This window comes from Dama dama, chromosome 29 (genome assembly GCF_033118175.1).
Source record: "Dama dama isolate Ldn47 chromosome 29, ASM3311817v1, whole genome shotgun sequence".
Lineage (NCBI taxonomy): Eukaryota > Metazoa > Chordata > Mammalia > Artiodactyla > Cervidae > Dama > Dama dama.
In genome coordinates this window covers 69,024,218-69,045,358 of record NC_083709.1, presented here as the reverse complement: position 1 = coordinate 69,045,358, position 21,141 = coordinate 69,024,218, and the positions used below count along the sequence as shown (strand labels likewise).

The following is a 21,141-nucleotide window of genomic DNA, read 5'->3' as shown; positions in this document are numbered from 1 at the left end:
CACTCCTAGGTATATACCCCAAAGAACTGAAAACAATTACCCAAGCAAATACTTATACAGGAATGTTCATAGCAGCACTAATCACAATAGCCCAAAAACTACCAAAATGTGTATCAATGGATAAATGGACAGACTGTGGAATATCATTCAGTAATGGGAATGAATGAGTCTTGAAAACTATATTCTAAGTGAAAGAAGCCAGACACACAAAGTCACATATTATATGATATAATTTAGAGGAGATATCCAGAATAGGTAAATCTATCGGAACAGATTGGTGATTGCCAGGGGTGGGGGACAGGGGGGCATGGAGACTAACTGCTTATTGGGCACAGGGTTTTATTTTGGATGAAAATGTTTTAGATCTAGATAGAGAGGGACGGGGGAGCCGTCTATGGGGTCGCACTGAGGCGGACACAACTGAAGCGACTTAGCAGCAGCGGCAGCAAAGATGGTAGTCGCACAACATTGGGTATATACTAAGTGCTACTGAACTGTTCACTTTAAAATAGTTAATGTTGTGTGAATTTAATTAAAAAAAAAAAAAAAAACTGCTCACTTTGGCTATTGATGGAGAATAACCTGAAATGGGGCCAGGATGGAAGCCAAGAGATGGCTGATGATTAGGAGGCTTCTGCAAAAGTCTAGATAAGAGATGATAGTGACTTGGACCACAGATGAAGAGGGATGGGAAGTGCAAAGACAAATATCCATAAGGATATTCATTAAAATAGGACCAGGGGGCCATCTCTCAGTGGAAAGAATTACTTTGTTTTATTACTTAAAAATATTTACAGCAAAGATCAGTTACCTATATAAGCAGAACAGGCAAAAAATCATCTGGGAGAAAATGTATAATAACTCACCAGAGGTGGATCTGGAAAAGGGCAAAAATGGCGAAAAAGAAAACAAACTGTGAAAACAGCTGATGCAGTGCCTAGGATGAACATTCAGTAAATATTTAAGACTTATGGTTTATTATACTACTGTAGCAGGTGCCTCCATAGAGGTGGTGACTCAGATATTACAAGACTCAGACTTCTTCCCTTCCTTCATCTTACTAGTTGGGATATGGTTATGATGACTGGAGCTTCAGCAGCCAAAAGAACTATGAGGACAAGCATGTATTGCAAGGATGGCAGAATGAAAAACTGGAAGAGCTCTTGATTCCTAACCCCAAGAAAGACGTCTTACCAGCCTTGGAATGTCTAACCCTGCAGCTCTACTAAGAAAAAGAAAACTAAAGTTTCATCTTAAGCCTCTTTTACTTTACTTGTTTCTCTAGCACATGCAGCCAAATCTGCATAATGAAAATACCCTTCTTGGAACTTTGTTCTGATTCCCCCACTTGAATGAAAGTGAAGGAAAATCCAAATTCCTCAGGACTTTGCACCAGTTTATGGCCCCTACTACATCCTGCCAGATCTTGTAGTGACTGATACGCTATTTCCCCTCAGCCTAGGCTCCCTCTAGGCCTGGTGTGGCAGGGCTGGACTGAATGGCCCTGAGTCTGCCTGTTACAGCCGGAATGTCTCCTTCCACACACTCTCTGTTGAGACCCGCACTTATTCAATATACATGGACTCCAACGATCATCATGTAAATCTTTTATGATGATGATACCGGTGGTGATGATGTCAGTGATGATAAACCTTTTAGGCTTGTCGTTATGGTGAAAATAGAATAAACTATATTTATTCTACCCTGCTTGGGTCAGCCTGGTCTTTGATGAAGGCACTCAGGTTCTGGGAGTCTGGAGAGCTGTTCCAGGCTCAGGGCCAGGTCAGCATTCTGAGAAGGGGCAGCAGGATTGGTTGGTGTGCAGCCCAGATTCCCTGCCCACCCCCCATCTCATCTCCAGCTCCTCCCCTGGGCAGGGGAGGGCTACACCAGGGAGCAGATGGCAGTGATGACTCACTGTCCATCCAGGTCTGCTCTTGACTCTCACAGCCCTGCTTTCCCCAGTTTTCAGATGTGTAGGTGGGCTAGTGGGAGTTTTAAGACCCCCTTGAGATCCATAGATTTTTTTTTTATCTCTACCTGCTGCACCTGAAATCACTCCTCAAGGCACAAGTGCCTTGCTTAAAACCAGCTTGCACCTATACTCTCAGCCAGGCACACCCGGGCTTTAAGGTCCAGGCTCCCTTCCCCTGCCTCCCACTCCAGGACGCCTCAGAGCACAGTGTTTCCAAAGCTCCGTGATCCAGATGCCTCCTGGTCTTACCTGACCTTCCAAGTTTTTGGTAAAATCTGGGCTGAGCGCCAGCGGCAAGCGCTGGATGGCTCGACATCCTCCCTGCACCGTCCACCCCTGCCTGCTCTTTCATTTCATCGTTTATCAGGCAGTTACTCTGCGAACTGGATTGTGCTAACACAGCAGGGCAGGCCTGCTCGGTAGCTCAGCTGACACAGGGACACAGCCACAGACAGGGACCCGCGGCTCACCGTGCGGACATCCTTGGGGGGGTGACAAAGGAAGAGGCAGAAAATAAACAATTACTCAATTAGTTCATTAGAGCTAATGCTTTCACTCAAGAACTATTTACTGGGTGCCTACGACGTGCTAGGGTTTATGAGGTCCAGGAATATAACAATGAACTAGACAGATGTGGTACTAGTACCCACGGAGCTTATATTCTAAGGAAAAAGCCTGCAAGATCCATTATGCACGTAATCAGTTTGAACTCATTCATTCATTCAGCACCTCTCCCTTGAGCCCTGCTGGGTGCTGGGGGAACTGTGTGAGCAAACGTGTCTGAGTGCCTGCCTCATGGAGCTTACAGGCCAGTGTGAATAAATTGTTTTGAAGAACACACAAAGGCTTCCGAGAGGGAGACTAACCGAGGGGGAGATGAATGGATGGAATGTGCTAACCAGTGGAGACAGGAAAGGCTTTCCTGAAAGAGGACACAGTACAGTTGAGACCAAGAGGGTAATAATAGCTGATACTGATATTGCATTCACGATGGGCCAGGTGCTCTGCTGAGTGCTTTATATATATATATATCTTCACTCAATCTTCAGAACACTCTCAGGAGGCTGGTAAGAATATTCTTTTCATCACCCCCATTTCACCAATGAGGAAATGGAGGCACAGCAGGTTTAAAAATGCACCTGAGGGAGTTCCCTGGCAGTCCAGTGGTTAAGACACTGAGCTTCCACCGCAGGGGGTGCGGGCTCCTTCCCTGGTCAGGGACTAATAAGCTCCCACAAGCCTTGCAGTGCGGCCAACAAGCAGACACATGTACTCAAGCTGACACAGCCAGTGAGGGGGAGTGCCCGGGCTGCAGCCAGAGTAGACCCCGCTCCGGTCTGTGCTTCTAACCATCACATCTCTTACAGAAGAGGGGAGCCCTGAAGACAGCATGGAGCCAGACAGAGGGCCTGCATTCCAGGCGGAAAGCATCTGTGCAAAGGTCCCCAGGTGGAAAAGAGCTGGGCGTGCCTGGGGGACAGAAAGAGGCCTGTGGGGGCAGCAGGGCAGTAAGCGAGATGAGCACGACCCCAGAGGACAGGAGGGGGGTTTGGAGTGCAGGGGAAGTTCTGGAAGGGTTGGGTAGTCGGGGTGCCTCTCTGCTCCCCGACTCTTCTAGATGGTGTGCCTTAGGCTGGGGCAGAGAGTCATAGGGGGACAGATGAAGGAGAGAGGAGCTGTGGGCAAAGAGCGGGGACAGTTAGGCTAGGGAGAAGGTAGCTCTTGGTTCTGGTTGGAGGGCACAGGCTTTGTCTGGGCCTCCTGTCCTGATATCATTTTAATAGTCCCTTCTTTCCCTTTCAACCATATCAGGTTTGGATGAAGAGTGATCAGGACACCCCAGTTAGAGGGGGGCTTAGGGGGAAGTGCTGCGGGCCTGGTTGAGCCCAAAACTTCACTAAATCTACCCCACGCATCGATGCTTTTGGAGCTGGGCTGTAACTCTGGGCCGGGTGGGGATGAAGGCAAGGCGGCCCGGTCACATCTGGCCCGACACGGGGCCTGGCTGACAGATGGTACTCAGGGGTGCATGGAGGGCTGACATATTCAAAGGCGCAACGTCGTCCAGTACCTCGCTTCTCCCCCGTGTAGGGGACCAGATCTTCTCGGTCCTTAAACTCCTTTGCTTGCTTTTCCAAGTGATCCAAGAGCTCCTCCCTTCTAAAGGGGCCTGTGGGCGCCTTGGTGGTCTGATCCTTCTGCCTCAGGCCCGCGGGCAGCAGTGCGTTCTACCGTGGTGGTTGCGGGGCGGGTGCAGGGAGAGAGAGAGAGGGAGAGAGAGAGAGAGAGAGCGGTCAGCTGCCGAAGAAACTCCTCACGGAACCACGGGAGCGCCATCTAAGTTGTTCGTTCACAGGTAAGGCAACTAACACCCTGGGAGGGGCAGGGACTGGCCGAGGTCACGGAGAGACACAAGAGGTCACGGCAGACAGGGGCCGAGCTCGGCTAGGACTCAGCTCTCGTAACCAAACCCGTTCCCAGTCTGGAACATTCTACAAAGGCATGAGGGTGAGGGTCAGCTGCCCAGGGGCCAGGCACAGCAGGGGGCTGCCAGAGCATCTGCTGAGAGGGAAATAGGATGACACTGGGGTTTGGATGCAGGAGGGTATTTCCAGCCGCTGCGTAGAAAGTAGCTGGGGACAGAAGCAGCCTGGAGGGGGCGGGCGAGTTAGGGCCTTGGATGCAGAATCAGGCAGGAAGAGGCAGGCCCCCCAAAACAGGCAGAGAAGGTGGGGCAGGACGGCGGGAAGGGCCAGGCAGGCTGGCAGGCTGCAGGCCCCGGCTGGCCCTACCCGCTGCTTCCTACCCTCCTGACCGCGTGCTCATGCACGCTGGCTGTTAAATATTTTGAACGTTGCCCTTGGAGATGGGTCTCTCAAGAAAGATATCATCAACCAATCCCCGTGATTTCTTCTTCAAACATGGGCAGGCTTCTAGGTGTGGGCTCACTACAAAAGCAGGCTCCTAATCAGGGTGGATCTGAATCACACGGGCTTCACTTTAACTCAGTAATGCAGAGATTCAAAGACACTCATGGTTGGAAAGGATGCTCAGAGATCAGCCAGTGCACACACACTCCCTTCAGGAGGAAACTGAGGCCAGGGGCAGAGAAAGACTTGCGCAAATCTAGAACTCAAATCAGGCTCCTTCTTCAGACTTGAGGGAAAAGGGAAGTCTTCTGGTCAGATCAGTGCTCTCCCCGATCCTCTCTCATTCAGGGAGGTCAGGAGGATCCCAGGAAGGGTGATGTGAGCAGAGTCTCACCTCACTTCTTGCTGTACTCCCTAACTGGGCAAATCAGAGAGCCATTCAATCTCCCATCTCTGTACCATTCAGTAAGAACATGCATCTCTTCAGCCACCCACTCACACTCCAGATCCTTTCCTAAACGCCGCCTCTGAGAGGAGAATGCTGTCGGGCACACGAAGAGAGCTCTGGGCCTGGCATACGGAGGGATAAAGCTTGGGAGGGAAATACTACTGTTTGGCTGCAGTCTGATGTTTTTCTTACGGGACAGTTCACCGCTGTGCCGTTTCCATAAGAGCAGAGGGTGCGAGATCAGGACACTGGAGTGTGAGCCCAGCTCTGGGAGAGTCGGGGTGAGCAGGGCCTGGCACAGACGTCAGGGCCAGTACATACCGGGGCTCAGACAGTGGGGCTGGTGTCCATGCGAGTGGACTTAGGCCACAAGCCAGGAGGGACATCTGGGAACTGGAGAGGACAGTATGAGAGAATGGCCAGCAGGTAGAAGACCGAGCCTTGACTGGTTCGTGGGTGACCGTCAGGAGCGTAAGTGGTGCCACAGACACCCCAATTCTCCCCAAGCAGCAGTCCTTAGACACTTTCCACGTGATGAGGGCCCGTGGATGAGCCATGTCTCAGGTGAGATGAGACTTCTGTGGCTACCTGTGTGTGTCCACTCCGAGTAACTACATCTACTACAGCTTAGCTGAGTGAGGGGACAGCCTACCCGTCCTGCAAACGTCCATCTGTGACTACCCGTGATGAGCAATCAGATTCTTTGTGACATGCTGGCAATTCACAGTTGACCCCACCCCAGGCTTACGCCCTCACTTGGAGTAACGATATCTCCAGCACTGTGATCTTGGGCAAGTCAACTAACCTCATTGTTCCTCCATTTCTACAGCTGTGAAATGTGAATAATGACAGTCACTCTCTCAGAACTGTTGAGAACACTCAATCAGATAACGCGGAAGAGGGCTGAGCACGCAGCGCCTGACACAGTGAGCACACAAATTAATGCTGATGATTGTTGCTGCTCTGTGAGCAGATAAAATACATTTTGCCAGGAGGTAGGCTACCCAAATATGTAGGCTGGACAGGGGATGTGTCATCCAAATATGTCTTAAAATTTAAAAAATGAACAAATACAAATATAAAATGAATTAAGCATGTAAAGCAAGTGGTTCCCAATGATCCCCACAAGGGAAGATCTGACAGATTCTTGTTACCATAAAGGATTTTGATGGTGGTGAGGTGCTGGGGTGCATTCTAGCCTCTGAAAGGATCAGTATTGTGGTGGTAAAAACCCACGAGGTTGTAACTGAGGGGAAAGGGGTTTGCGAACTTACAGCTCTTTTTGAATATATCTGATAGAGGCCAGCGATTTGAAGGAGAGTTTTTTCACAATTTTGTTTTTTGGTATCTACATGAGATAACGGATGTTCACTAATTGTGGTCATCATTTCATGATGTATTAAGTCAAGTCATTACGCTGTACACCTTAAACTTCTACATTGCTATATGTAAGTTACAGCTCAATAAAACTGGGATGGGGAAAGTAGGGTTTTGCAACCTCGGCACAAGCGAGATTTGGGGCTGGATGCTTCCTTGTCACGGGAGCTGTTCTGTGCATTCTTGGCTGTTTGGCAGCATCTCCGTCCTCTGCCTGGCAGATGCCACCGGCACTTCTCCAGGTTGTAACAACCAAAATGTCTCCAAACATCCCCAGATGTCTCCTGGGGGGCAAAATCACCCCTGACTAAGAACCACTGTGTTAGAACTGAAACCCATATCATTATAATATGGGAGTAAAGACGCTTTTCATGTGTTTTAAAAATATTACTTATGTGGCATGTTAAAATGAAGTTCTATTTATCTTCATTTGAAAGCAGTTCATTTTTAAAAAACAAAAACAATTTTTCTAACCATTCTCTGCTTATTGACTCTTTAAAGTAAACACTGAGAGTATTAGCCTTGTTAGGAGTTTATTTTCATTCCATTAAATGGTACGTTTAGTGAAATACAACATGATTTTCAACTAAAACCATAGCCAGTTGCATATTTTTAAACTCTTGATTATTTATCATTTTAACTTGTTTTCAAAAACAGCATATGATAGAAAAAACAGCATAGGAACTCAACTGATATACAAAAATTAACTCAAAATAAATCAAAGACCTAAATGTAAGAGCTAAAACTATAAAACTTTTGAAAGAAAACAGGCATAAATCTCTGTGACCTGGATTAAGCAATGGTTTCTTAGATATGATTCTGAAACAATAAGCAACAAAAGAAAAAATAACTTTGACTTCACCAAAATTGAACATGTTTGTGCTTCAAAGGAAACTAAGAAGTAAAAAGACAACCCACAGTTTGGTAGAAAGTTATTACAAATCATATATCTGAGAATGATCTAGTATGCAGAATACATAAAGATCTCTTAACTTGAAATATAAGACAGATAACAGAATTTAAAAGTGGGCAACAGATCTGAATAGACATTTCTTCAAAGAAGATATAAAAAATAAGCCCATGAAAAGCTTCTCAACATCGTTAACTAACAAGAAAACACAAATCAAACCCAGAATGAGATATTACACTTCACACCCTTTTACCCATAAAAAAGATGGGTAAAAACAAGTGTTGGTGAGACTGTGAAGACATTGAGACATCCATACACTGTGGAGGGAAATGTAAAAAATGCATCCCCTTTGGAAAACAGTCTGATAGTTTCTCAACAGATTAAAAACAGAGTTATCGTATGAGATAGCAATTCCACCTCTAGCTAAACCCAAGAGAAATAAAAGAATATGTTCACACAAAAACTTATGCATGAATGTTCATAGTAACCTGAGTTATAATAGCCCCAAAGTAGAAACAAGTCAAATCTCTATCAATGATGAGTGGGTAAAGAAAATGTAGTATATCCCTACAACAGAATGCCGTTTTGCAATAAAGAGAAATAAAGGGCTGGTGCATGCTACATCATAGGTGAAACCTTGAAAACATCATACTTAGTGAAAGAAGCCAGTAGTAACAAAGGCCTACACAGTGTCTGATTCCACTTATATGCAATGTCCAGAACATCAACTCTATAGAGACAGAAAGTAGATTAATGGTTGCCTGGAGATGAGGAAGTGAAGTGAAAGTTGTTCAGTCATGTCCAACTCTCTGCAACCCTATGAACTATACAGTCCATAGTATTCTCCAGGCTAGAATAGTAGAGTGGGTAGCCTTTCTCTTCTCCAGGGATGGAACACAGGTCTCCCGCATTGCGGGCAGATTCTTTACCAGCTGAGGCACAAGCGAAGCCCAAGAATACTGGAGTGGGTAGCCTGTCCCTTCTCCAGCAGATCTTCCCGACCCAGGAATCGAACCTGCATTGCAAGGGTCTCCTGAATTGCAAGTGGATTCTTTACCACCTGAGCCATCAAGGAAGCCCCAGAGCTGAGGAGGATGGTGAGAAATGCAGAATGCCAGCTATCAGGGACAGGTTTCTTTTTGAGGTGATGAAAATGTTCTAAAATTGACTATGGTGATTGTTGTATATCTTTGTGAATATACTAACAAACACTGAATTGTATACTTTAAATGAGTGAATTTTATGGCATGAGAATTTTATCTCCAAAAAAAGGTGGTTTTTTAAAAAAATGTTATTGAGGGAAAAATTACAAAAATGGCCAATGCAATACATTAAGTGCCCATAAGAGCCCTAAGGCTCTTTGTGTGTCCATGGCCAAAAATGATGCTGAGACTGGGCAGGCTAGAGCTGGCCAGATTTAACGTGGCATTTTGTTTTACAGAGTGAGGAGCCATATTATGTAAACTAGGCATGGAGGTGTTACATGGGTTAGAAAATATTGCCTTGGATCTCACATAACTATTAGAACCTAAAACTGACTCTCAGTGCCAGCTACCCAATTGGTAAAGAAAGAGTTCCCACAACATTTTATCATCACCTTTGACCAGGAGAATATTTGCTGAAGATGTTTGTGTAGAAATGTATCTTTCCTTAAATTCCTTACTCATTTTACTAACACTTACAGGGTGAGTATTACAAAGCCAGGCAGTGTGCTAAGACACAGGGCCAGGACCCCACCAAGGACTCCGTAATCTGGAGTGACTGAGGAGACAGAAGGTGAACGGGGAAGGCAGGGTAAAAGGAGAGAAAAGTCTCAGTTACAGCATGTATGCAAAACAATGAATTGTTTTAGCTTTTAAGGTTAATCAAGATGCTAAAGTGGGGTCCACTTTCCTGAATAGCAAAGATAGTTGATAACTAGCCTCCACATTGCTGTAAAAGTCACATGCGTCCATGATGCCCGCGGGTAAGTGGAAGCATCTAACCTTCAAGGCACTTCAGTCTCGTTTTCCCAATCTTAATGTCTGCACAGCATAAATTTGCTGGGGATGTGCTTTCTTTACAGTTAGTTCAAAGGGAGGCAGCAGTCTGCTTCTCCAGGACAGACGTCACTTCTGCAAGAGGGAATCTGTATCTACATGCACCCATCACACATACACACATCTTCACTCCAAAGACCAGTGGATTAGGGTGAGATTTGCTTTGGCAGATAGCTTTGGGGTATACGACCCTGAGCATGCCTTCAAGGTCCTTACTTAGAGTTAGAAATTTACTCACGTGAGGAGGGCAGTGGCTCATGTACGCGCGATCTCTTTGTTATCTCCAAACAGGAAAGTTGGCGGTGCTGTTTTGTTTTTGGTTTTTTAATTTGGCCAAGCCATGTGGCCTTGGGATCTTAGCTCCCCGACCAAGGGTCAGACCTGCATCCCTTGAACTGAAAGCAGAGAGTCTTAACCACTGGACTGCCAGGGCAGTCCCTAGTGTTGGTTTTAAGGAAGAAGAATTTCTAGGTACTCTTTGATCTTAGGCAAAATATAAAATTAGAGCTGGTATACACTTGGGAGTGAGCAGGACTGTGGCATCCTGGAGATTTCAATGCCTCCACACTACACAGCTAAGAACTGCTGTGGGTGGTATTATTAGATCTGCTGATCTTTATGTGAAAGCTCTTGATTTTAAAATATTGACACACGATCTAAATATTTTAAAAACAATGTTCAGACCAAATAAAACACAGCTGCAGGCCAATCTCAGCCCACAGGCTGCGATTTTGCCACCTCTGATCTGAGTTCCTATCAGACTAAAATTCCAGATAGAGAAAGTCAAGACACTCATTCATTTATCCCTCAAATGTTTACTGACTATCTTGCTCATTTCAGGCTCTGGGCTAGAGGAAGAAAGAGGTATATACATTTTTTTTTAATCCAGAGGTTTTAAAAATTGTTTCTAATAATCATAAGAGGTAAAATTAAGCAATCTCTTCCTGTAGTTTCCTAGTTGTAGTTTTTTAAATGGCAATTCTCTTTCAAATGTTGTAAAATTTAAAAGTTGGATGTACAGATTGATAGGTTGGCATCTTTGTTTAGTTTTCTCACCCAGGCTCTGGAATCCCGCTGCCCAGAGGATGATGGAAACGTTGACAAACCCTCAGCTGTGCTGCTGGGAGCTCTAGCACACTGGGAACAGGTGCAGTGAAGGCCAAATAGTAAGTATCTGCACAATTATCACTACTGTAGATAGTCGGGGCTACATGAGGAGCCATCTCGGCCAGAACCACTGCAGGATGGTTAGCAGAGTACATGTGCACAATGCATGCACACACAGGCCACACACACACACGTGCATGCACACGCACACACACAACACACACACGTGTTAAAAGGACCTCAGATGGGCAGCTCAGAGCTGCAAAGCCTGGGGAGAGCCCCTGAGCCAAGGCTCTCACCTTCAGCTGGGGAAACTGAGGCTTGGGAAACTGAAGTCACTTGCCCAAAGTCACACACCTCGTTCATCACACAGCCAGGAGGCCTGAGCTGATATGCAGGTGACAGTGTCCATAACTAGCATCTCGAGGATCAGCATGGCTGTCTTCAGACTAGGGGTTCAGCATATACACAATGTCTTTTAATCTGATTCTTCACAGCGGGTCTCATGACACAAGGCAGGGCTGAACTTGTCCCTCTGGGCGTTCTCCTGATCCTCCTTTTCTGCCTCATGCTCAAGGAAGATGCCCCATTTCCCTGCTGTTGGTGGACACTGGGCATCCTGAGACAGTGAATGAGTGACCACACTCCACAGGGAATCTCAGATGGGGAGACACACATGAGTGTGAGCAGCTTCCTTCCCCCGGGGCTTCCTGCAGGAGGGGCTCCTGAGCTGAATGGGTCCCAGGGCACAGGCGGGACACAGCCAGGTGAAGAGCAGAGAAGAGGGAGGTTACTGGGGGACAGAAGGCACAGCACGGAGGCTTGGCAGAAGGAGGGCGCCTGGCTTGTCAGGGGAAGGAGCCGGAGGCTACAGGGTTCAGAATCATCTCTGTCCCAGACACCAGCCCAGCTCAAGCCATGGTGTCTACTGCTGAAGCATCAGGGTAGCCTCAGGCTGGCGTGGGTACCACACCGACTTGTGTACCTGACCAGGTCACTCCCCAGCGCAGTCACAGATACTCAGCACCTCCACCAACCCACGGAATCATTATCAAACTCATCAGGCTGGCAGACAGAGCTTTTTCCTGAGTTGACCTCAACTGACTCCAGCCTCCCCATCTTCTCGCTTTAAGTATTCCATGTTCCAGCCACTCCAGGCTGCTCCGCATTCCGCAGCCTCGCCCCACACCGTCACCCTGCCAGGGCATCACTCAAGCTATGCCCTCTGCCTGGAATTCCACCCTCCTCCCCCACTGCATTCATCCTTCAAAGCCCTTCTCCTGGGCACCCTGTCCAGCCTTTGCAGTGCTCCCCACACCGATCTGGTGATTCTCTTTCCAAACACCCGGAGGCATCTTGCCAGTTCTTACATAATGCTCCTTCTAATTTGTCTTGGAGCACATTTATGCCATATCCCTCTCCCCAAAGGGACTGAGTGCCCCTCAAAGGCCAGCTGAGATGTATCCTAGTCTCTGAATCCCCAATCCCAAGTAATAGGTGCTCATATGTTTTGAATTGTCCAGAATCACACAGCACTGACGCTCCAGCAGGGAAAAGATGGTATTTCTTAGACGCCCTTCAGGTCAGCATCACACCTGCTACCCTGAGATGTTTGCTGATCTATCCAACTGCCGCCCCATGCAGGTCTGGGGAAGGGGAAACATTATGAAAGGCGCCCACCCTGGGGCCAGAATTTACTGATGGAGATTTTGGGGAATGCCAAACTAGAGAGTAAGACCTTTGTACCGTTCCCTTCAGGGATCTGGATTTGGTTTGGAAGTGAGCTCCTCTCACTTCCCCTGGGAACTTTCGGCAGAGCAGAACATCAGGCCATAAAACTGCCAAACTCACAGTGACAGGCTTCAAACAGTCCCCAGTATCATGTCTCCCCCTCTGCAGTAATAGAAACACTCTGCGCTTAGCTGTGCAAGGGCCACCTAGGTAAAAGACTACATTTCCCAGGCTCCCCTGTGGCTAGGTTGGGTGCCAGTATGAGAAATGTCCAGGGGCGATTTCCAGTAACTTTCCTTAAAAGATACTTGAAAAATGGCTTTCTTTCCTTTTCTCCCCACCTCCCACCCTTTCCCTCTATTCTAATGTCTGGACTGCAGTGATTATGGCCACCACTTTGGACCACGAGAATGGGGGCTACACCTTAGCGATGGAAGGAAGATGAGCTGAATGCTACCTGGGACTCTGGGAAGTTTAGGGAGCTAAGCTCCATACCTGCCCTAGACTTCCCACCTCTGGGCGTACTTGAGAGATGAATAAAACACCTCTTGGTGGCGGTTTAGTCTCTTAAGTCATGTCCAACTCTTGTGAGCCCGTGGATTGTAGCCTACCAGGCTCCTCCGCCCATAGGATTTTCCAGGCAAGAGTACTGGAGCGGGTTGCCATTTCCTTCTCCAGGGGATATTCCAGACCTAGGGATCAAATCCAGGTCTCCTGAAATGCAACCAAATTCTTTACTGACTGAGCTACCACTGCTTAACCTGTGTTATCTTGAATCTCTATTACTTATAGACAAACTTCATTCTAACTGACAACTGGGTCCTCATCCCAGGGCTTTGAGGCCACACACAGGGCACCGGTGCTCCTGGACCTTGACTCCCCTTTCTGTAAAATGGTCAACATCGTTTTTGAAACTTCAGAATAAAGGTTTGAACTCTATATGAGAAGCAGATGATGGCGATCAGTTCCGTCACCACAGGGCATAACTGTTCACTTCCATTCAACTGAAAAGACGCCGCATTACAGGGAAACCCTGTGAGGGCAGCAGCTTCTGACTGTGCAGACTGTGCACTGCACAACTCCACGGGCGTGATACGTCCTCTGGTTTATGCGAGCGTGGTTCCTGGAGTTATGCAGTGCGCAACCTCCACAGCTGTGCCTGGCTGCCCTACGTCTGTGCTGGTACAATGTGGCTCTGAACTGCAAAAACCCTAGATTCCAGTGGGCAGGTCATACATTCACATTCAATAAACATTTATCATGCACCTATTATGTTCCAGACACTGGGATAGGTACTTTTCCATCTGTCTGTTTATCTGTCTAAAAATCTGTCATGTGAGTAGTCAAAATTGGAAACGGGGAGGTCTAAAGTCCAATCAAATGGCAAAACTTGGTTGCTTTTGTCTGTATAATTGAATGAGCCAGCCAACATTTTCAGATAGGAAACCTGCACATAAACATTCAGATTTCCAGCATTTCTTGAAGACTTAGATGATGTGACAGTACCGGGGAGCAGCTGGGGGACTGGAATAGCAGGTGCCGTCTGGTCAAACACAAACCCTCCTGCCTGCCTTAGTCCCCACCACTCCCTACTGTCTCTGACACAGAGGCCGACAAACAGTTAACAATCATCAGCTCTGCTGTTGCTTTTATTCCTTGAGGGTGACGTGGTAGAGAACTGCCTTACGTCCACCATCTCTTTTCAAGAGCAGAAAAGTAAGAAATGACCCAAGACGGCCATGTGCCTCAGGAAAACTGGCCCAGCTTCCTTCCTTCATTATATTACCTCCTTGACGTTGTGGGGGCTTTGTCTGCTGTCTCTTGAGCAGAAAGTGAGGGAGAGAGAGAGATGGGGAAGAAACTGGGGGAGGTGGGAAGGCCGGGTTAGAACTTCACCTTCAGTTTTCTCTAAGGGTGATCGGAATCAAATAAAGCAACATGCTTACATTTGTGAAATTTGGATAATGGGAACACAGGTGTATTCTCTACACTACTATATGTTTAACATATTGCCTATTAAAAACACCACAATCAAAAGGGAAACGGCTCAGGGGGGCCCTCTTTAGTGGGGCAGGCGCTTCACTGGGAGCGTGGAGGGGAGGGTCAGGAAGGGTTCCCAAGGGAGGGGTGGAGAGGCTGGGCCTTGAGAGATGGGAGGGTTCTGACTTGAGAATAAAGGGCTCCAGATCCAAGAGGTCGCCCAGAAGCAGAGGCGGGGAGGAGGGGGTTCCGGGGAGGCTGGAGGCCTGCCTGGGGGAAGTAGCGGGGTGCAGAGGAGGGTGGGGAGGTGGTCAGGGTGCCAGCAGACCGAGGGTGGGCTGGGGACACAGGGACACCGGGCCTCACTCGCCCTCACCCCGCCAGGCCCACCCTTGGCTCCGTGCGCGGCCGGCAGTGTTTCTAAGGATGTGTGCCTATTTTTAGAGCAGAGATTTATTTCTTTCCATTTCAACTGTTTACTTCTGTCCTGGGCTTGTGAATCTGCCGGTTTGTGTTACAAGGGAGAACCACAGCCCCGTGGACCAGACATGGCTGCTTCCTGCATGGCCAAGAGTGTCTTCTGGTGTATAGGAGAGGATGTGGGCCACGAATAGGGAGGGCTTATGATTTTGTGGACTGTGGTTGGAAGCCACGCAGTGTGACCAGGAGTCCCAGGATTCTGTCCTGGGGCAGCGGCTGATTTGCAGTGTGGCCCTGAACCAGTCCCTTCCCTCCCCTGGGTTTCAGGCTGCTGCTGTTACATTGGCTTTTCATCACCAAAGTGGCGATAATGCTCCTGACCTCAGGAGTAACGCTTCGATGAGCTACAGAAAGCACCAGGCGAGTGACACGTGTGGGGAGAAACTCTGCAAACCAGGGCTTCTTTGACCTGCACTGTGTTCGTACAGGTGGGGGTTGGGGTGGGGCTTAGATCATCTAGTTCTGAGATCCTGCAGTTCTAGAGGTCTTCTCCTCCATCCTTTCCGCCTGCAATTCATGGTCCCAGAATTCTGAACACATTATGGGCTGGGGGAGGCAGGTCTGTCGCCTACCAGCTGTGTGATTTCGGGCATCCCTTTCCTTTCCTTAGAGTGGTTTTAACCCCAACCTGCAAGGATCAATCTCATAGAATCCTCGTGGAGATTTTATGAGACAAGGCCCATAAAACACAGGCCAGCACCTGACACGTGAGATGATCTCAACGGAGAAGAGTTGCAGTTTTTAAATTATTGTTGCTGGCAGGGGCCTGCTGTTTTCTACTGTTGTCTCTATAATGTGTCACAGGTTCCCAACTGCAGACTTCAGAATCCACTTGAAGGATCCAATTTCTTTATAAGTCTGGGATTATCTCTACCTTCTTTCATGCAAATATTTTCATCCTTTTACTGAGACACTAAAAAATATTACTCCTTTTCCTCAAAGCCTCATTAACAAGTAACATGTATAGTTAAATTCTTTAGGCTGGTAGTTCTTTTTTTTTTTCTCTAAGATTTGTATTTATGTGAAAATAATGTAACAACTTCAAAAGAAACTGAATTAGAAAAAATAATTTGCTGGTAATTCCCAACTCTGCTCTCCAAGGTCCCTTCCAGGCTCATCCCACATGCCCTTACTGGAGGCTACTGGGTCTGACTATCTGGGCTGGAGTCCCAACTCCTGGGCAAGCTACTTCATCTCTCTAAGCCTCAGTTTCCCCATCTTTAAAACGGGTGTGTGTGTGTTAGTCGTTCAGTTGTGCCCAACTCTTTGTGACCCCATGGACTGTAGCCCATCAGGCTCCTCTCTCCATGGAATTTCCCAGCAAGAATACTGGAGTGAGTTGCCATTTCCTCCTCCAGGGGATCTTCCTGACCCGGGGATTGAACCTGGATCTACTACATTGCAGGCAGCTTCTGTACTGTGTGAGCCACCAGCAAAATGGGGCTGATACCCAAAGCTTTCGGAGGACTAAAGAAGATAAGCCATGAAGGGCTCTGTCGCAGTAAATGTCGACTGTCTATTGATGCTCCAAGAGCTCATATACTGTACCCTGCTCAAGTCGTGGTGTGACCTGTCATTCTCAAACATCGCTATACGTTGCCCGTTTTCCCCGCCATCTGGTACAAAGGCAGTCTGAACCGAGCAGCTGGCTCAGCTTCAGAGAAGCATCCACTTAACCCCACAGAGACAAGAAAGGACAGGGCCCCTTGGGGAATCAGTCACAGCGGATACTTTTAGCACATGGAGCATTCCTCTCCCGTGGGAGTCCAAGTGCAACAATCTCATGATAAGCTCGAGTTTTTCCAGGCCACAGACTAAGAAAGTTTTGAGGATTTTTTTTTTTTTTTTTTTTTAACTGTGCACAAGTTTGGAATCTTCTGCTGCAAACAAAGCAGCTTTCCAATTCTGCATACTCTACTGTGTCACATGACACTGGGGCTTAACAACTGCATCGCTGCAAACATACCTGTTAACTGAATTCAGGTCATGAGACTGCCAACAACTGCTCATAAACTCAGAGATGCTTAGAGCTGGAGGGGGTGTCAGAGGGCAGCTAGGCCACCTGTGTCCATTTTGCAGACTGGGAAACTGAGATCCAGAGAGGGAAAAACACTTGCCTAAGTTGGGAGCAGAGCCAGGATTGAATAAGGATCTCTGCATCTTAGGTTGTCCCTAGGAAGGAAAGGGGACAAGTTTTCATACAGTAACCCCGCCCCCCGCCCCCCCCCCCAACTATAAGGCCAGAGCACATGCAAGGCTCAAACTATCTTCCTGGGGACTCCAGTGGAGCCTCATAGTGCTGGGGCTAAGAGTGAACTCAGAGCTGTGTCACGGTTCCGCCACCGCCTCACTGCAGTTTCGTGGACAAGTTATTTCACCTCTCAGTTCTCTCATCTGCAAAATGGGGGTGACAACAATGCCTGCAGCACAGGATTAGGATGACAGTTGAGTGAATTAATATTTTCAAAATGCAAGAACAGTGTCTGCACATAAAAAGTGCCATCTAAGCCCTTGTTAAACCAGAATTAAAACAGGAGAGGTGGAGCATATAAGAGAGAGGACAGTGGGCCCGGGACCTGGGCTGGTTCTCCTCAGACGAGTGACCAGTGCAAGTTCCCTCCTCTCTCTGGGCTCTGGTTCTGCTCTGTGAGTTGGAGGGCTGGACACCCGCCGGCCTCTGCGTCCCCTCCAGGCCAGCGGCTGGAGGCCTCTTGTGGTCTGCATACCTTCAGCCTCTCCCTGCGCTGAGATTTCAGAACATGGGTGGAGGTCGGGTGAAACTCAAGCTGGAATGTTTGTGCTCCCAGCAGGAATGGAGCCCCACTAGATCTTTTCAAAGCTCCCATCCTGACTTGCAAATCAGGTAATAGAGGCACCTCTGTGAAGGGCCAATTGTGAGGTGGAGACAAAAACCCCACTGGTCTCAGTTATCTCCTATCCTTGCTCTGATTTCTCGTCTCTTTTTCTTGAACTTAGAGAGAAAGCAGTCTTTGAGAATGTCCACTTGAAACCACAGTGGTATGAGGATCGCAGGTCTTGGATTGCCAACCCTACTCCAAAATTCAAGTGTACTTGTACCTTCCTCCTGCCAGAGGGGGAGGTGGCGCACTTTGGAGCCTGCTTGAAATCCGAGTCTCCACGCCCTGGTCCTGTGATGCGGGGCAAGATAGTCAGCTCTCTGTGCCCAGGTTCCCCATCCCGCCTGTGTTCACAGGATACCTTCCTGTTAACCACCTGCGAGGAGGGCTCTGGTGTGGCAGGGCACAGAGGCCCTGGGAATTTGCTTCTGGGGCCAGATACTCTGATATTAGGAGTGGGACCATTTGCCAGTTTGGAAGGGGAAATGGAGCTCCCAGCTGAGGCTCAAACAGTTCTCAGGGGCTCTGCTCTGAGAGGGTTCCTCTCTCTGCCTACTCCAAGGTCTGACGTCTGGCTCTGAACCTTGTCATCACACATCCAATTTGCAGCCACAGCCTAATCCTAAGGCATCTCCGTCTAGGGACTCAGGGCAAGTCCAACAGCCTGGAGAGTCAGAGGCGGAAGGCTCTGCGGGCTTCCCAGGGAGTCTGCGCTTCACCCTGGGACCAGCAAAGATTCTGCAAGATGGTGGAAGGGTCGCAGAGAAGGGCAGGGCCTTTGCTGATCTTCAGGAAAGATCTCTGTCAGCAAACCCACCACTCTCTGTCCTCGGAACTCCCCGGGCTGCTGAGACAATCCACAGTCTTTAGTCTGCCTTCGCCTCCCTCTCCCCCCAGGTCTAGCTCCCTTCCAGGCTCGGCTGGCCCTCCACCGGGACCCCGCCTACAGCCCCTCCACCAGCTGCTCTGTGCCCCAGCCTCTGCTCGTGGCCTTCACTCAGCACAGAACTCTTTGTTTTTCTTCACGGCTTGGAAAGACCCAGGGCCCAGTTTCAGCAGCACCTGCTCTGTAAAGCCCCCTCCCGGCGGAGCTCGCCCCGCCCCTGAGCCCTCTGCGTGCCTCCACGGCGGGTGTGGCTCACCGGCCGCTCCCCGCTGGGCTGAGCGCCTGAAGGTCAACTCCAGTGGCCTCACCTCGGGCTCCATCTCCCCCTGGTTGGCTGTCGGTGTGGGCAAGAGGTTGTGAAGAGCAAGCAGAGGATACGTTCCCGGAGGGGTCTGTCACTCTGTGGGGCCTAGAACTCAGGACCCCCAGACCAGGATGCTAGGTTATCTAAAAGACGACATTTAGTCAAATCTGGAGGTAGGATCAGTTTATAAGCTCATGGAGACTTAGCCCTGAATGGGGCCAATGAGGCTCCATCATTCCATGGACCGGGGCGATAAGGTCTGAAGGACAGCAACGGGCTCACGGTGATGTGAATGTAAGGGACCCCACCAAGGCTGCCCCTGGAACATCTAAGCTCTTGTCTTGCATCTTCTCTGCTAACCTACGCTGCCTTCTACACGAGCTGTGGCTACTTCAGGGTTAGTGAAACGGTACAGTAGGATTTACTGTACGGATCACTGTTAAACTAGGTTTGAAGAGTGACAGCTTTTAAAAAAAGATGTGAAATATCCCATTTTTAAATAAAAGTATATCAAATGGAAAATTTACTTAATTCAGTAATATTCATTCTGTACCTTCTCTGAACTGGTCATCGGCTGGGGTACCCAGGATGTACAGATACAACGAGAGTGCAGCAGGCCACCTCGGGGCCCTGCCCTCAGTTCTGTCACAGATCTGTGGTGACTGGCCAAGCCACAGATGTGACCAGTGAGCTTCCTGTCTTGTGATGTCATAACCTGGCTGCAGAGGCAAATTCTGAGCTTAAACACATTTACATGTACTACTTATGAAATGCAAAGATAAGACATCAGTGGAAGGGATTCCTCTAGATCTTTGTATATTAGTTGTGTAGTTGTGTCTGACTCTCTGCGACCCCATGGACTACAGCCCGCCAGGCTCCTCTATCCACGGAATACTCCAGGCGAGAATATCTGAGTGGGTTGCCATTCCCTTCTCCAGGTTATCCTCCCAAACCCGGGATCGAAGCTGTGTCTCCCACATTGCACGCAGATTCTTAACCACCTGAGCCACCGGGGAAGCCCTCTACTTCTCACTTAAGTCATGCCATGACACATTCCCTACCACCCTGAAGCAGCTGGCTTGAGGGAACGGTGAGTAGGGCTTTTGAAAACTCAGTTACAGCGCAGCCAGGCAGTGAAACCCCGCAGGGCCAGGGCGAGGATCCCTATGAGTCCCTGCATGCTCTGATTCAGTGTCCAGGATGTGCCGCTGCTTCTCCCACGACCAGGACTCACGGGTCCCGGAGTCAAGGGTCGGCACAGGGATCCAGGAATTGCCAACATGCACTGGATCATAGAAAAAGCAAGAGAGTCCCAGAAAGACATCTCCTTCTGCGTCACTGACTACACCAAAGACTTTGTGTGGATCACAACAAATCATGGAAAATTCTTACAGATGGGAATACCAGAACACTTTACCTGCCTCCTAAGAAATCTGTATGCAGGTCAAGAAGCAACAGTCAGAACCAGACATGGAACAATGGACTGGTTCCAAACTGGGAAAGGAGTACATCAAGGCTGTATATTGTCACCCTGCTTATTTAACGTCTATGCAGAGTACATCATGCGAAATGCCAAGCTAGATGAAGCACAAGCTGGGAGAAATAACAACCTCAGATATGCAGATGACACCACCCTTATGGCAGAAAGTGAAGAACTAAAGAGCCTCTTGATGAATGTGGAAGAGAAGAGTGAAAAAGCTGTCTTAAAACTCAACATTCAAAAAATGAAGATCATGGCATCTGGTCCCATCACTTCATGGCAAATAGATGAGGAAACAATGAAAACAGTGAGAGACTTTATTTTCTTGGGCTCCAAAATCACTGCAGATGGTGACTGCAGCCATGAAATTAAAAGATGCTTGCTCCGTGGAAGGAAAGCTATGACCAACTTAGACAGCATATTAAAAAGCAGAGACATTACTTTGCTGACAAAAGTCCGTCTAGTTAAAGCTATGGTTTTTCCAGTAGTCATGTATGGATGTGAGAGTTGGACCATAAAGAAGGCTGAGCGCTGAAGAATTGGTGCATTTGAACCGTGGTGTTGGAGAAGACTCTTGAGAGTCCCTTGGACTGCAAGAAGATCATCCTGATTATTCATTAGAAGGACTGATGCTGAAGCTGAAGCTCCAATACTTTGGCCATCTGATGTGAAGAGCCAACTCATTTGAAAAGACAC

The 21,141-nt window shown here is 48.3% G+C and overlaps 1 protein-coding gene across 2 annotated transcripts in view; it reads right to left on the bottom strand.

The window, feature by feature from the left end:
- The window catches only part of TMOD1 (tropomodulin 1), an 85,998-nt gene that overhangs the window by 42,646 nt on the left and 22,211 nt on the right, over positions 1-21,141 (bottom strand). For both annotated transcript variants that reach the window (XM_061132630.1, XM_061132631.1), the window contains exon 3: positions 4,047-4,203. In XM_061132630.1, coding sequence (XP_060988613.1) covers positions 4,047-4,203 — 157 coding nt within the window. The remainder of the gene's footprint in view (positions 1-4,046; positions 4,204-21,141) is intronic.